This window comes from Martes martes (genome assembly GCF_963455335.1).
Source record: "Martes martes genome assembly, chromosome: 6".
Taxonomy (NCBI): Eukaryota; Metazoa; Chordata; class Mammalia; order Carnivora; family Mustelidae; genus Martes; species Martes martes.
This window is the reverse complement of record NC_137893.1, coordinates 94,923,786-94,939,997: the sequence shown is the minus strand read 5'-3', so window position 1 is coordinate 94,939,997 and position 16,212 is coordinate 94,923,786. Positions and strand designations below refer to the sequence as shown.

Sequence of the window (16,212 nt, the reverse complement as noted above, 5' to 3'; positions counted from 1 at the left end):
GGAGGGCGTTGTCGGCCTACGCCCCTTGACTCCTGCGCTGGCTTTTGCGCAAGCTCTGTGGGGAGCTGGGCTGTGTGGACCTCCCCCTCGCAGGGTTTGAGTCTTCGAAGTCCAGCCGCTGTCTCCCACAGCCGAGGGTCAAGACAGGTCGGCCAGTGAGTAAGACTGTGCACCTCGGGATACGTCAGTCCTTCAGTTCTCTCCATTCTTCTGGCTCCTCTCTCCCCACTTACCCTGTCCTCTGAGCCTGTTCTTTTTCTCTTCCCAACTTCCTTACTTAGCTTCCTACCGTGTCGGCACCCAGCCCTCCTTTACCTTCTCCTTGGGTTTAGATTCTCCACCGACCTCTCACTTTTAGCGTGGTGTATGGGAATTGGGAAGTACTGCTGGAAAGAAGATTCGCCTCAGAGGCCATGTCGCCATCCTCCCTGGTCACCCCAACACCCCAAGGTTCCGCTAGGCAGAGTGGGCTTGCAAGATTACACAAGGGTGCTCAGGCTCCACAGCCGCCTCCGCTCTAGGCTGCGGCTCTTGTTTCTGTGAGTTTTTTTTTTTTTTTTTTTGGTAAGAGGTGGCAGGACTGAAGGTGACTTTCTGTATACAGGTAGGGGTAAGGGTGAAAGGTAAAATAGGAAAAACAGGTCTAAACTGACATATAACTAAATTACTAACTTGTTCTGTTTTAATTTGAAAGAGCTCAAGATGTTGTCATCTCCAACCCACATTGGCTGAACACTGGAGGTGGCTAACCTTTCCTGCAGTATTAATGTGAAACCACATTATTTGAAAGGTTATTTGATTCAGAACTGTAGGTATTTTACCCATATTTTGGGGGACTGTGGGCGTGGGCTTCATCATTATTCTTTAACACATTCTAATCGTCAGTAACTATTTTTTTTTTTTTTTTTTACATTTTGCTTCTTTGGATACTTGAAGCATTTTCATGGATCTTCTGAGAAAATTCAGAAGTCCTGTTGCTACCAACAATAGTTGTGTTCTTACCTAAAATGCTATTTTCTGCCTTTTCCAATTTGCCATGTGATTTTCCAGAAGTCACCTAATAGAGGGCTCTTTCCTATCATTTGTCCAGATTTGGGGAACCAGTATTTTGTGTAGATGAGTGTAATATGTCCTGTCTACGAATTTAACAAAACACTGTAATGGTTCAGTCATGTATTATTTTTCTCACCTACTTTTTAAGCTAGTACATGCAGTTTATGTTTGCAAGAAGATGGATGACAAGGACCCCGTGGATATGATAGAATAAAAATTATAGTAGCTTTAAAAGAGTAATGGAAATTGTCTTGTATTTCTGTTTAGAGTTTGTTCTGTGTACTTTTTACCCAGTTGAACATATTGCATTTACAATGTTTTATCCTGATTCTTTTACTGAATACTTTTTTGAGCCTATCTCCTTTTTAAACTATGCAGAACGTATTTTAAATTTGACTTAGGTATAATATATTTACAGATAAGTGCACATATCACAATTGTACATTTTGATGAATTTCCACAAACTTAGTACATCTTTATAATTAACATTTGGATGAAGACTATCACCTCAAAGCACCTCTCACTCCCTTTCTGTACTAGCCACCATAAGTAACCACTCTTCTGACTTCTGACATTAAAGATTAGTTTTGTCTATTTCCTAAATATATTTTAATAGCTACATGAAAATTCTATCGCTTGTATATACTATTCACTTATTCCTACATTGTTAGACATTGAAGATGTTTCTAGATTTTCTTTATTACAAGTAAAACTATAGGAAACATTTATTTTTACACAGTAACTTTCTCAGGAGTGTTGTTCCTCAGTGGAAGGGCATAATCCATTCTGACACTTTTTGTACATACTACCAATTTGCTTTCCAAAGTAGTAAAGGCAGTTAATATTCCCACCAATGGTTTATGTCTTTTGTTTCATAATCCCCTAACAAATGTTGGGTATTCTTATGTTTCTTTAAGCTTCATTAAATTGATAGGTAGGAGATGGTATGGAAAATACAGTTTTAAGCTCACTTTACTTGTTACTTTATACATTATATGGCATGATGAATATATTGATAGAATTTGCATCTCAAAATCTTTTAAAATACTAGGCTCTATATGTTGAGGCTGTATGACTCTGACATGTATTTAGTAATTCAGATGAAGAATGGAATTTTGTTTAAGTTTCTTTATTCCTTTATTTCTCTGGATCTTAATTTCTATATCTGTAAAATGATGAAATCAGACCTAGTCACTTAGTGTAACACTGTGCTAGTGATCAGGAATATACACCTCTAATGTCAGATCAGTGTATAAACTAGCAGAAAAATATATACACATATATTTATATAAAACTTTATACACATATTTGTATAAATATAAAATGCATCTTAAATATATTTCATATAAACATAAAAGAACAATGTTCTAATATATTGTAGTGTGGGAGATGACAGATGTGTAAACAGAGAAACAGTGCTGTGGTATAGATTACTGAAGAGCCCATTTAGCCCAACTTGTGAATTCAGGGAGAAGCTGTGAGTATATTATTTAAATTCAAGGACTCTTGAACGCTGACTCTTCTGTGTCTTAGTTTCCTCATCTGTAAAATGGGGATAATATTAGTACTGGTCTTGGTAGTGGTGTGAGGATTAAAATCGCTACTCTGTGTACAGTTCATACAGCAGTGCTGGGCACATAGACAACCCTGTGTATTGGAGATGATGCCTTAGCCACATTAGCTGAAGAAAAACATTCTAGGTAGATGAAAGAGCAAGTCGCAGAACTTTGATATATGCAGGGAGCTGTAGGTTATACAGTATTTCTAGAACAAAATGTATAGAGGACAAAAGCAGTTATGAGGCTGAGAGGTATGCAGAGATCAGGTCATAGAGGCCTTGAATGCCTGTTTGTCTTGTTCACCACTTTTTTCTCCAGCACCCAACACAATGCCTGTCATAAAACAGGTGTACAAATATTTTCAATGAAAAAATTAGGAGGCTGTATTTTATCCTGTACATAATGCAGAACCTTTGAAATGTGAAATGTGACATGATCATATTTGCATTGGTGTCAGTGTGTGAAATGGGTTAGAGGGCCTAACACTATCCAGTAAAACCAGCCAAGAAAGTATTGAGGAAGAAGACTAGAACAATGATAATGGTTGTGGGGAAGAGGGGCCAAAGTTCTAAAACATCAGGTATAGAAACCAGAAAAAGAGAAGGGATGAAATAATATTAAAATACTGCCTTTGGGGGCACCTGGGTGGCTCAGTGGGTTAAGTCTGCCTTCGGCTCAGGTCATGATCCCAGGGTCCCGGGATCGAGCCCTGCATCAGGCTCTAGCCCCACATCAGGCTCTCTGCTCAGCGGGAAGCCTGCTTCCTCTCTCTCTCTCTCTGCCTGCCTCTCTGCCTACTTGTGATCTCTGTCTGTCAAATAAATAAATAAAATCTTTAAAAAAAAAAAAAAACGCCTTTGTTCCCTTCTCACCAGTAGTTCCCATTTTGCCTTTTGTAAATACATGTATACTCTGCTTCTTTTTCTAGGCTAGTTCTTGTTCCTTTTGAGTGTTTTTCATGCTCCATCATGTTGAGGGCTAAGACTCGGCTTCTTTTTTCACCACACCACCTGAAGCAGCTCAAAGAGTCACCAGGATCCAGGCTTATGTGGCGGCGACTTCTACATCAGCGACAACCCCTTCATCCAGAATGGGCTGCCCTGGCTAAAAAGCAGTTGAAAGGCAAAAACCCAGAAGACTTAACATGGCACACTCCAGAAGGGATCTCCATAAAGCCTTTATATTCTAGCAGGGATACCAAGGACTTTCCTGAAGAACTTCCAGGAGTGAAGCCATTCACACGTGGACCATATCCCACCATGTACACCTTTAGGCCCTGGACCATCCGCCAGTATGCTGGTTTTAGTACTGTGGAAGAAAGCAATAAGTTCTATAAAGACAATATTAAGGGTGAGATTTTAATGCAACACATAGTATTTTATAATCATTTCCTGATCTTGGCTTCTTTTGAAGGGAGACTGTTTAATCTGTTTGAAGATGATAGTCACTTTATAATTTTGTAGTCAAGACTATACTTTGGAAAAAGATGAATGTTTTTCAACTTCCGTGGTCAAAAGGATGGGTGAGCCAGATTAAGTTGTTAAATTCTTAAATGCCAACAATTAACATGCAGGTTATGGGGACATTTGGGTGGCAATGTCAGTTGAGCATCCGACTCTTGGTTCTGTCTCAGTTCATGATCTCAGGGTCTTGAGATCAAACCCTGTGTCAGGCGGGTTTTGCGCTCAGTGCGGAGTCTACTTAAAAGACTCCACCTCTCAGTGTAACACTCTGCTGGTTATCAGGAATATATACCTCTAATGTCAGATCAGTGTATAAACTAGCAGCATCTCCCCTACTCAAGTAAATAAATAAGTAATAAATAAATCTTTAAAAAATTCATATTATGTAAAAGGAATTAGGTGAAATTGTATGATAAAAACAGACCTTGGTTTTTTTCTTTGAGAAGCTTTTAACCAGCATTGTTAATATAGGAATTTAAGGGGAAAATGGCTTAAAAGATGCCCAAATAAAGTAATAGATGATAATGTACAAATATATTTAGTGCAGTCTGTCATTCTTGTCTCAGAAAATTATATTAACTACTATTTCTTCTATCTGGTGTGTATTAAAAGCATGTTGTTTGAATGCTAAATTTGAGGATTTATAAATTTATATTGCACATGAAGTATTGATCTTATATTTAGTCTAGACTATTTTAGTTTTTGGCATGGTGTTCCTAATTCTGTTTCCCAAAATATTTGAAGAGCCAAGACATCTTGTTATTACCATATCAAATACAAAAATGAAAATAAATAAGCATACCAAATTATGTTAAGTATTTGTAAACAGCCAAATCTTTTCAAGAATCTTAAAAAATATTTCTACCTGAAATTGTTAAGATAAGGGCAAAATAGGTGAAAGTGATTAAGAGGTACAAACTTTCAGTTATTTAAAAAAAAATGCTAAGTTAAAAGAAAAAAGTCCTCAGACCCGAGAAAAGTGAGATGGTTTATATTTTCTGTTCTGCAACTAAATTTGTGCATTTTACCACATGGGAAATAGCTTAGGAAATGAAGTACTTTAATTAATTTGTTTTGACGTGTATGAGTATAAAAATGTCTGTTATAAAAGTATACAATGATGAGATGAATCAGCACTTTAGTAGTGTTAATGTAATCAGTTTGCTTTGATGTCAGACTCCTTAATCCTAATTGTTTTTCTTTATGTATTTAGCTGGTCAGCAGGGATTATCAGTTGCCTTTGATCTGGCAACACATCGTGGATATGATTCAGACAACCCTCGAGTTCGTGGTGATGTTGGAATGGCTGGAGTTGCTATTGACACCGTGGAAGATACCAAAATTCTTTTTGATGGAATTCCTTTAGAAAAAATGTCAGTTTCCATGACCATGAATGGAGCAGTTATTCCAGTTCTTGCAACTTTTATAGTAACTGGAGAAGAACAAGGTGTACCTAAAGAGAAACTTACTGGTACCATCCAGAATGATATACTGAAAGAGTTTATGGTCAGAAATACTTATATTTTTCCTCCAGAACCATCCATGAGAATTATTGCTGACATCTTCCAATATACAGCACAGGTATTTTCTGCTTCTTATAAGTTTTGCTTTACTTCTTTGGATTTAGGAATTTTTTATAAAATATCATAACCTAATTTGAATTTGATAAGTGAGTCTGAATAATAATTTTACTATAAACTTTAGTATGGAGGTTTTATATGTATGTGTGTTGTCAGTTTGTATTTTTTTCCTTTTAATGTACTCATTTTATACTCTTGTTATCTATAGGAATCTGGGTATTAGACATTTACTGTATTTTCTTTATTAAAATTTTTATCTTCTGATAATTGTTAGAATCAAAGAGGGCTCATAATTTACACTTTTTTTTATTTCTTTCCAGAATTCATACTTAGTTATGAAGTATGAAGTTATGAAGTATGCATTGGTGCCAGACAGTAGGGGATCAAAATATCAGCTTAGTAAGATATCACTTGTATCTGCCATCTATAGTGAGGTCCCTGGTATTTCACCCCTGAATTAGGTGGGAAAAGAAGGATCTTATAGTGTTTCTATGTTAATAGCAATCCTTCCATGGGGAAATAAAGGTTCATCTTCCTCTGAGTAATTACTATGTATTTTCCCCCATCACTTACATTTTGCTTCTTGCTGGCAATGCTCTCCTTCTCTTAACCTACCTTGACATTAGACTATATTATTTCACGGCAAAGGCTCAAGCTCTCCTCCACCGTGAAACCTTTTTTTTTTTTTTCAGTCTCTTTTACTTCTTATAATTGCTGTTGTCTCAGAGCTCTTGCAAGCATTGCCTACTCTCCTCATTGATATTCAGCCTTTATGCTTAGCGGTTTTATTGCTTTTCATAGATCTCATTTGCTTATGTGAACCGTATTGTATGGAATTGTATATTTTTATCCCCCTTTTCAATTTCAAGAACATATGCATAGGATTACATTTTGCAGCATATGACAAATGCATATACACAAATAGCAGTAGCTTAAACTAAATAGGAATCGAAAAAAGTTACCAGTTTAGGATTGAGGAAGTGGGTGGGCTGGATATGTTTGTTTGAGGTGGCAGAAGGACCCAGCTCCTCTGATTTAAGGTAAATTTCCAGAAGGAAGAAACCCTAATCCCAGTTGTATCTCAGTGGACACCCATAGTAGTGAGAGAAGATGGAAGTACAGTCCTTGTACAGTGGCACTCTGCATTTATGATTCAGATGTTACGGGAGGAGAGTGGAGAATTGAGTAGCTAGTAGCAATTTGTACAGTTTGTGCTGTTACCTACTTTGGCATTTCACCTTTTGAAAACTCCTAATGTCATCTTTAAGCTCGAAATTGCCTTATATAATCCTTCACACAAGTGATAAAAGTGCTGGTTTCATATACTGATCTAATAATGTTATACTGAAGTACTTTGTGAACTGTCAACCTTTATATTTTTTAAAAAAAATTTAATTGTATCAAAATACACATAACATAAAATCTACCATCTTCACTGTTTTGAAGTGTACAGGTCAGTGGCATTAAATACATTCATACTGTTGTGCAGCATCACCACCATCCATCTCCAGAATTCTTTGCATCTTGCAGAACTGAAACTCTGTACCTGTTAAATAATAACTCCCTACCTCCTCTCCCTTCAGCTCCTAGAAACTATCTTTCTACTTCCTAGCTCTGTGAATTTGACTACTCTAGCTCTCTTACATTAAGTGGAATCATACAATATTTGTATTTTTGTGACTGGCTTATTTCACTTAGCATAGTGTCCTCAAGTTTCATCCATGTTATAGCATGTGAGAATTAACCTCCTTTTTAAGGCTGAATAATATTACAATATTCCAGTATTTCTATTATTTTTAAAGAAATTTTGCTGGACTCCTCTCTCTAGAGAAGCACCTGTTTGTTTTATTGCTTCTTATTTATAAATTGCATATATTCAAGTAGTCTCTCAATTCCATGGAATTCAATCCCCTTATTGTTTTTGCTGTGGAACATTTTTTAGGTGCTTTTGGTTAATTATAAATAAAATATTCAAAATATAAATTATAGATCTATAACATATATTAGCAACAAGTAACACTTATTACATGCTGGCATAATGCTAAGTGGTTTAGGTGAATCATTTCATTAAATCCTACAAAACTCCATAAGGAAGGCATAGTTATTACTTCTATTTTATACTTTAGGAAACCAAGAAATAACAAGGGTGAGAAACTTGCCTAAAGTCACATGGCTAGCTAAGTGACACAGCTAGACTTTGATCATTCTGACTCTAGAGCCCATGTTCTTTTTTACCATATTGATTTCTGTGAACTAGTTTTTATTATTTGATATTTGGCCAGCTCTTGGGAAGGATAATAATTTGGGGGCTTGGCAGAATATGTGTGATATGTGCCCTACCTAATAAAAAGTTTTAGGAGAATGGTGGAAATACCATCTTCTTTTTTTCAATCTTTTTATTTTGTTTTTCTAAGTAATCCCTGTACCCAATGTGGGGCTCAAACTCACAACCCCAAGATCAAGAGTCTCATGTTCCATCCACTGAGCCAGCCGGGTGCCCCCTGAAATACCATTGGCTTAGTGATTTTGGTAGAAAAAACCTGTCCAGGATAGGCTTAGCATTAAAAGTCAGAAATTTATTTTTTATTTTAAGCGAAATAAGTCCGTCAGAGAAAGACAGTTATATGATCTTACTGATATGTAGAGTTTAAGAAACAAAGCAGAGGATCATAGGGGAAGAGAGGTAAAAATAAAATGATGAAATCAGAGAGGGAGACAAACCGTGAGAGACTCTTAAGCATAGGAAACAAACTGAGGGTTGCTGGAGAGGAGAGGGTTAGAAGGCTGGTGTAACTGGGGCATGGACATTAAGGAAGGCCGGTGATGTAATGAACACTGGGTATTATGTAAGACTGATGAATCACTGACCTCTACCTCTGAAACAAATAATACATTATATGTTAATTGAATTTAAATAAATAAATCTTTAAAAATGTCACTAAATCAAATTGAAATCTTTGATTGTTAAGCCATATATTTTATCCTGCCTTGTTTCAATATATAGTACTTAGTACTAATCCTTAGAACTATAGTACTAAGGATTGAATCATTTTCTTTCTCCCTCCCCACCACCATGTACTTATTCATCTTCAATGACTTCATTCAAGTAAAGAAATAAAACTTAAATTTATATATCTTCAGCAGATTAGTCCAAAGTTGGGAGATCTTAGGACCTTGTGAGGAGTCATTGGTTTGGAATTAAAGATGTCTTATTCAGTTCTCAGGCTAAAGGTTGCATTCCTAACCTCAGCTAACTAATTACAGAACTTCAACTTTGACTCTAAAGAATGGTTAGTGCAGATTCTTTTTCACTAGAAAAATAAAACAAGTGTAATTTTTATGAGGGTTCATTGAATCACTACTTAAATTGAGGAGTGAGTTAAATGTAACAAAGTAAACATTAAATGTTTTCAGTTAGGGCGCCTGGGTGGCTCAGTGGGTTAAGCCTCTGCCTTCAGCTCAGGTCATGATCTCAGGGTCCTGGGATCGAGCCCCACATTGGGCTCTCTGCTCAGCAGGGAGCCTGCTTCTCCCTCTCTCTGCCTGCCTCTCTGCCTACTTGTGATCTCTCTCTCTCTGTGTCAAATAAATAAATAAAATCTTTAAAAAATTTAAAAAAAATATTTTCAGTTAATATTAAAGACTACTTTGTATATCTAAGTTGAACATCATTTAAAAATAATGGTCTTTTAGAAAATGGGTTTAATAGAACCTTTTAAAATTTTTATTCACTGTTATTTTTTTTTTATATTTTATGTAGCACATGCCAAAATTTAATTCAATTTCAATTAGTGGATACCATATGCAGGAGGCAGGGGCTGATGCCATTCTGGAACTGGCCTATACTATAGCTGATGGGTTGGAATACTGTAGAACTGGACTCCAAGCTGGTCTGACAATTGATGAATTTGCACCAAGGTGAGTAAATTGACTCAGAGATTGTCTTAATAGTAAAACAATTTTTAGGACCAATTTATGAGTGTACAGTAGATCTAGTGATAAAATAAATCTGTATTTATAAATGTTATATTTGATCCTCTTACATTTTATTGGAGTAATAATGAGAGAATAAGCCAATACTGTTGATGATTAAAAATCAGAATTAAATTTGACTACTTCTTGGTAAGTTAGAGGAATCTTGTTTCCAGCTATTCAGAAAACACAATTACCTGACATATTTTGACAATTAAAATTGTAAACATCTTATTTCAGGCATATTAGCTTTTATTCTTTTAATTTTCCATTTTAAAAAAGTAAGTCACTTATTTTATTTTTTTTCTGTTGCACTTACATAATATAAATGTTTTGGAATGCACAGTGCTATTTAAAACATTTCTGTTTCAAAATAGCTTGTTAATGAAGTTGTATGAAGAATACAGAAAAGCTTGGGGTGCGGGGGTGGTACATTCACTTGAGCATCTAACTCTTAGTTTTGGCTCGGGTTGTAATCTCGGGGTCCTGAGATCCAGCCCCGTGTGGGGCTCTGTGCTCAGCACGGAGTCAGCTTGAGATTCTCCCTTTTCCTCAGCCCCTTCTACTTGTGCTCTCTCCCTCTCTCAAATAAATAAATCTTAAAAAAGAAGTATGGAAAAGCTTAACTGAAGTTTATGAAGTACTTAAATTTGGTGATCAAAAATTGGTCAGCTAAGCAATTAATTGCTAAGTTTTGCTCTAGGCTGAGAACCAGTTTATGTGCTGGGGGGGGGGGAAACAACTTATGAAAAACATGACTTCTGTCCTCAGATTGTTTATAGATTAGTGAATACGTCTTTATACCAGAGGCTGTTATATACATAATGTGACAGCATTTCTCAGAGTGTGGTCCAAGGACTCTTCAGGGTCACTACCCTTCCTGGGGTCTTTCAGGTTAAATTGTTTTCATGATTGTATTAAGACTTTATCTGCCTTTTTCACCTCCATTCTTTCAAAAGTCTATAGTGTTGTTTCCCAGAAACTACATGATATGTGATGTTATAGCAGATTAAATGTAGAAGCAGATATTGACTCCACATGTCTTCCCTGAAGCCACATATTAGTTTTGCTAAAATGTAAAACAGTAACTGTTTTATTATAATTTTTTATTTTAGCAAAGTATAATTATTTTTCATAAAAATGTTACATATGTTAACATGTTATATGATTGTTGTTTCTAAATGAATTGATATGTAAATATTGATAGATATTATCCAAATAAAGATTACTTGGGGTCTTTAGTAATTTTTAAGAATGAAAAGGTATCCTAGACAAATATTTGAGAACAGCTATGTTAAGAACATCCAAGGGCATACCAAGAATTTTTATTAGTCTTTCGTTTCTTTACTTAAGGCTCACCGTGTCTTATATAAGGAAACACAGCTTTTGTGCCTCAAGGCACAGGCAAGTAAACTAAACTAAATGTGTAACTCAGCTGTAGGATATAAAATAAAAAGAATTAGTGGGTTTAAGGGCAATTGGAGAAATATATGTCTATACCCCCCCCAAAAAAAAACAGGAAAACTTTCTTGCTATCCAAAGAAAACAAGTTGGTGGTTTTATTCCCTTCATAGGTGACCCCTGAGTTACGTGCTGGGTATTCTTGAAGAATTTTATTTTTGGATAGTGATTCATTCTTTATTTGAGGGCACAAGAGGAACTTCTTTCGTAAGAACAAAACAAAACAAACAAACAAAAAAACAAAAAGACAATAAAACCAATTGTAAAGTGAATAATTCCCACCTGAAGCAAATAATCAGAGCTCTTTCTTCTGTGTGCCTTAAACTGTACTTTTATCTGTTAGATTTAAAGTTACTTAAGTTTATATGCTTTGATTTTAGTTCAAATTAAATTGTTTAAAATTAAAATCTAGTGTGTGATACAATTAGTTTTATTTTCCATTTTATATTGCCAAGTATAATCAAATAATGGACTTAACATTACTATTTTAGGTTGTCTTTCTTCTGGGGAATTGGGATGAACTTTTATATGGAAATAGCAAAAATGAGAGCTGGGAGAAAACTCTGGGCTCACTTAATAGAGAAAATGTTTCGGCCTAAAAATTCTAAATCCCTTCTTCTGAGAGCTCATTGTCAGACATCAGGATGGTCACTTACTGAGCAGGTATATATATAATTTAAAGTATAGAGGTTTAGCAAATTCATATATTGTCTTATAAGCAACATAGCGCAGTTAGGAAGTAGATTTAAGAACCCATCTATTCATGTTTGAAAATTATAATTATTCTGAAGCATAATGCACATTTATGTGTTTTAACATGTATTATAATAAATAAAACTGGCTCCCTCCAGTGGTTAACTATGGAAATCATATAAATTGGCTTACTATAGTGCTGTTTTACCTTTTTAAAAGTGAAAGAAAAAAAAAAAAGAATGTGATGATGAGGAAGAAGTAAAAACCTGAGTTTAGTTAGTATTATCTTAAATGATTTTAAGAGTTAAAATTCTTAATATAAAATTGCCTGATTAAAATTTTATGCATATATGTATTATTTATTTTAGTTACATGTTTTAAGTATGCATGCAAACAGACCCATTTAAAGACTCTAATCATTTGAGTAATTTAACTTCATTCTATTAGAAGATTGTGTCATAATCTTTTTCCATGTCTTTTTTTACGTATTATTTTGATACATTAAAAATAATTCATAACTTTAAAGTTAACATTGCTTTTACATACTTAAAAGTGAATAAAAACTAATATATCCACATTAAATATGACTTTAGGTACTTATAAATGGAGAAATACAGTTTCAGGGTTGGCAGAAATAGTTGTTGGCTTAACCTCCTCATTTTTATAGCTAAGGAAGCTAAAGTTCAGAAGATCTAATGATTTGCCCAAATCACAATCAGGAAGAGAATGAATTCCAGATTTTTTATCTCATAGTACATTGTTCATCTGTTTCACTGATCACTTACTAATAAATCATTTGTTGAGTGCTTGTTAAATCTGGCTTGTTTACTAATTTGTCTGAATTTATTGGATATTCTGAAGCCTAATATAGACATTGGCAAAATAAGTATGCAAGAGCCACTGCTTAACCATAGTAGCATCTTTTACCAACTGTTGCCTTGTTTTGACTTTTTGCTTTTCACTGAATGTTTTAGGATCCTTACAATAACATTATTCGTACTACAGTAGAAGCAATGGCAGCAGTGTTCGGAGGTACTCAGTCTTTGCACACAAATTCTTTTGATGAAGCCTTGGGTTTGCCAACTGTGAAAAGTGCTCGAATTGCCAGGAATACACAGATCATTATTCAAGAAGAATCTGGGATTCCCAAAGTGGCTGATCCTTGGGGAGGTTCCTATATGATGGAATCTCTCACAAATGATGTTTATGAGGCTGCCTTGAAGGTCAGTTTCTGTTCTTTAAAACTTGGGTTTTAAGATTTACAGATTTATTGAGATTTATAGATATTTTGATTTATGAATCAAATATTTTATAGATTTATATCAAGATTTATGAAATGAGAGAAAAAATTTAAGATTCAACTTTAATAGTATACAAATAGAAACATAATTTAAAAATACACTTGTATTTGCATTAAATATTTTCTTCAAAGAGTTAAAAAGACTGAGTGTTAAAAGGCTATAACATAAAAAAGCAGTCCTTTGTCTTCTACTTGCTTTTTTCCCACTTCCTTGGATCAATACATCTTTTTTGTTTGTTTTATCTCCATATTTTATTTTATTATTTATTTATTTATTTATTTATTTTTTTAAAATTCTTTTTTTTAAAGATTTTATTTGTTTGACAGAGATCACAAGTAGGCAGAGAAGCAGGCAGAGAGAGGGAGAAGCAGGCTCCCTGCTGAGCAGAGAGCCCGATGCGGGGCTCGATCCCAAGACCCTGAGATCATGACCTGAGCTGAAGGCAGAGGCTTAACACTCTCAGCCAGCCGGGCGCCCCTTATCTCCATATTTTAGAATTACACATGTATGCTAGGTCTAATTCCATCAATTTTAGGCATTATCTATTGCTTTGTAGTATGGTAGTTTAGTATTTTAGCTGATTCTTACCTCTGCTTTCTCTTGTCTCGTATTACTACCAATAAAATTATATCTCAATAGTAGATAGCCTTCTGAAGTCCTCCAGTGCTCTCATTTGATTTCAGCTGATTTCTCTTTAGACGTGCTGACTATTGTGGCCTTTGACTTCCCTTTGCCATTATCCTGGGAATTCTTTTTACCTCTGCTATGTTGAATCTGCAGCTCGAATCCTGTGTCTACCTCTATTGATTTATCCCTCTATTGATTTATCTTGAAGCATACCACATAGGAACCTCCTCTAAAAGTGGTATGAGGGAGATGACTTGTATGAAACTTTGGATGTTTGAAAATGTCTTCATTCTACTCTGGTATTTGATGGATAGTCTGACTTTGAAATTATTTTCATTTGTGAGTGTGTAAGCATTGATCTACTTTTTATCCTTGCTTTTTATTCTAGCTTCCACAATTTCTGTTTAGAAATCTGATGCTATTTTCACTCTCAGGAACTTTCTAACAGTAGCAGGATCTCTTTATTTTTGAGTTGCTAGACTTTGGTGTGTGTATATTTTCCTGCATTTTACTAGACCTTCGGTGGGCATTTTTTATCTCCCCCATTTTTCATGTTCTCATAGCCCTAAGAAATTGTCTTATATTACTTTTTTGATAATTTCCTCCCTGCCATTCTTCTGTGATTTCTCTTTCTAGAACTCGTAGTTGTTGGGTAAGGACCTCCTTAGGTACCCTGATGTTCCTCTCTGTGTTATAACTCATCCACAAGATTCTGTTTTGTTTTCCTGGAGAGTCATCAACTTTAAATTTCTATTTCCTTTAAAATTCATATATCATATTTTTAATTTTCAAAAGCTCATTTTTGTTTTTGTGTTTTCTTCCTTGTATATTATACTACTTGTTTCATTAATACAGAATCTGATTATTTCTGAGGATATTAATTATTTTTTTTGAAGTTTCCTTATCTTATATTGTATAAGATCTTATATCATATCTTATATTGTCTGTTTTCTCTGTGTGCCTTTATCTTTAGTGTTATTATTCAGAATGCAGGTTTTTTTTTCTTTCTCTGACTTATTTCTTTTTTTTTTTAATTTTTTTATTTTAATAAACATATAATGTATTTTTATCCCCAGGGGTACAGGTCTGTGAATCGCCAGGTTTACACATTTCACAGCACTCATCATAGCACATACCCTCCCCAATGTCCATTTCCCCACCACCCTCTCCCGTCCCCCCTCCCCCCAGCAACCCTCAGTCTGTTTTTTGAGATTGAGTCTTTTATGGTTTGTCTCCCTCCCAATCCCATCTTTTCATTATTTCTTTTCCTACCTCCCCCCAACCCCCCCCGCCTTGCATCTCCACTTCCTCATATCAAAGAGATCATATGATAGTTGTCTTTCTCCGATTGACTTATTTCGCTAAGCATGATACCCTCTAGTTCCATCCACGTCGTCGCAAATGGCAAGATTTCATGTCTTCTGATGGCTGCATAGTATTCCATTGTGTATATATACCACATCTTCTTTATCCATTCATCTGTTGATGGACATCTAGGCTCTTTCCACAGGTTGGCTATTGTGGACATTGCTGCTATAAACATTCGGGTGCACGTGCCCCTTCGGAGCACCACGTTTGTATCTTTAGGATATATACCCAGTAGTGCAATTGCTGGGTCATAGGGTAGCTCTATTTTCAGTTTTTTGAGGAACCTCCACACTGTTTTCCAGAGTGGTTGCACCAGCTTGCATTCCCACCAGCAGTGTAGGAGGGTTCCCCTCTCTCCGCGTCCTCGCCAGCATCTGTCATTTCTTGACTTGTTAATTTTAGCCATTCTGACTGGTGTGAGGTGGTATCTCATTGTGGTTTTGATTTGTATTTCCCTGATGCCGAGTGATGTGGAGCATTTTTTCATGTGTCTGTTGGCCATCTGGATGTCTTCTTTGCAGAAATGTCTGTTCATGTCCTCTGCCCATTTCTTGACTGGATTCTTTGTTCTTTGGGTATTGAGTTTGCTAAGCTCTTTATAGATTTTGGATACTAGCCCTTTACCTGATATGTCGTTTGCAAATATCGTCTCCCATTCTGTCAGTTGTCTTTTGGTTTTGTTAACTGTTTCCTTTGCTGTGCAAAAGCTTTTGATCTTGATGAAATCCCAATAGTTCATTTTTGCCCTTGCTTCTGTTGCCTTTGGCGATGTTCCTAGGAAGAAGTTGCTGCGGTTGAGGTCAAAGAGGTTGCTGCCTGCATTCTCCTCAAGGATTTTGATAGATTCCTTTCTCACATTGAGGTCCTTCATCCATTTTGAGTCTATTTTCATCTGTGATGTAAGGAAATAGTCCAATTTCATTTTTCTGCATGTGGCTGTCCAATTTTTCCAGCACCATTTGTTGAAGAGGCTGTCTTTTTTCCATTGGATATTCTTTCCTGCTTTGTCGAAGATTAGTTGACCATAGAGTTGAGGGTCTATTTCTGGGCTCTCTATTCTGTTCCATTGGTCTATATGTCTGTTTTTGTGCCAGTACCATACTGTCTTGATGATGACAGCTTTGTAATAGAGCTT

General features: G+C 35.6%; 1 protein-coding gene across 1 annotated transcript in view; it reads left to right on the top strand.

Moving 5' to 3' along the window:
- Positions 1–52: 52 nt before the first annotated feature.
- MMUT (methylmalonyl-CoA mutase) overlaps positions 53–16,212 on the top strand; it is a 37,228-nt gene continuing 21,068 nt past the window's right edge. Inside the window, exons 1-6 of the mRNA XM_080805804.1 lie at positions 53–155; positions 3,541–3,962; positions 5,289–5,656; positions 9,416–9,573; positions 11,580–11,751; positions 12,756–13,004. Of these exons, the coding sequence (XP_080661930.1) occupies positions 3,581–3,962; positions 5,289–5,656; positions 9,416–9,573; positions 11,580–11,751; positions 12,756–13,004 (1,329 nt within the window). The 5' untranslated portion in view covers positions 53–155; positions 3,541–3,580. The remainder of the gene's footprint in view (positions 156–3,540; positions 3,963–5,288; positions 5,657–9,415; positions 9,574–11,579; positions 11,752–12,755; positions 13,005–16,212) is intronic.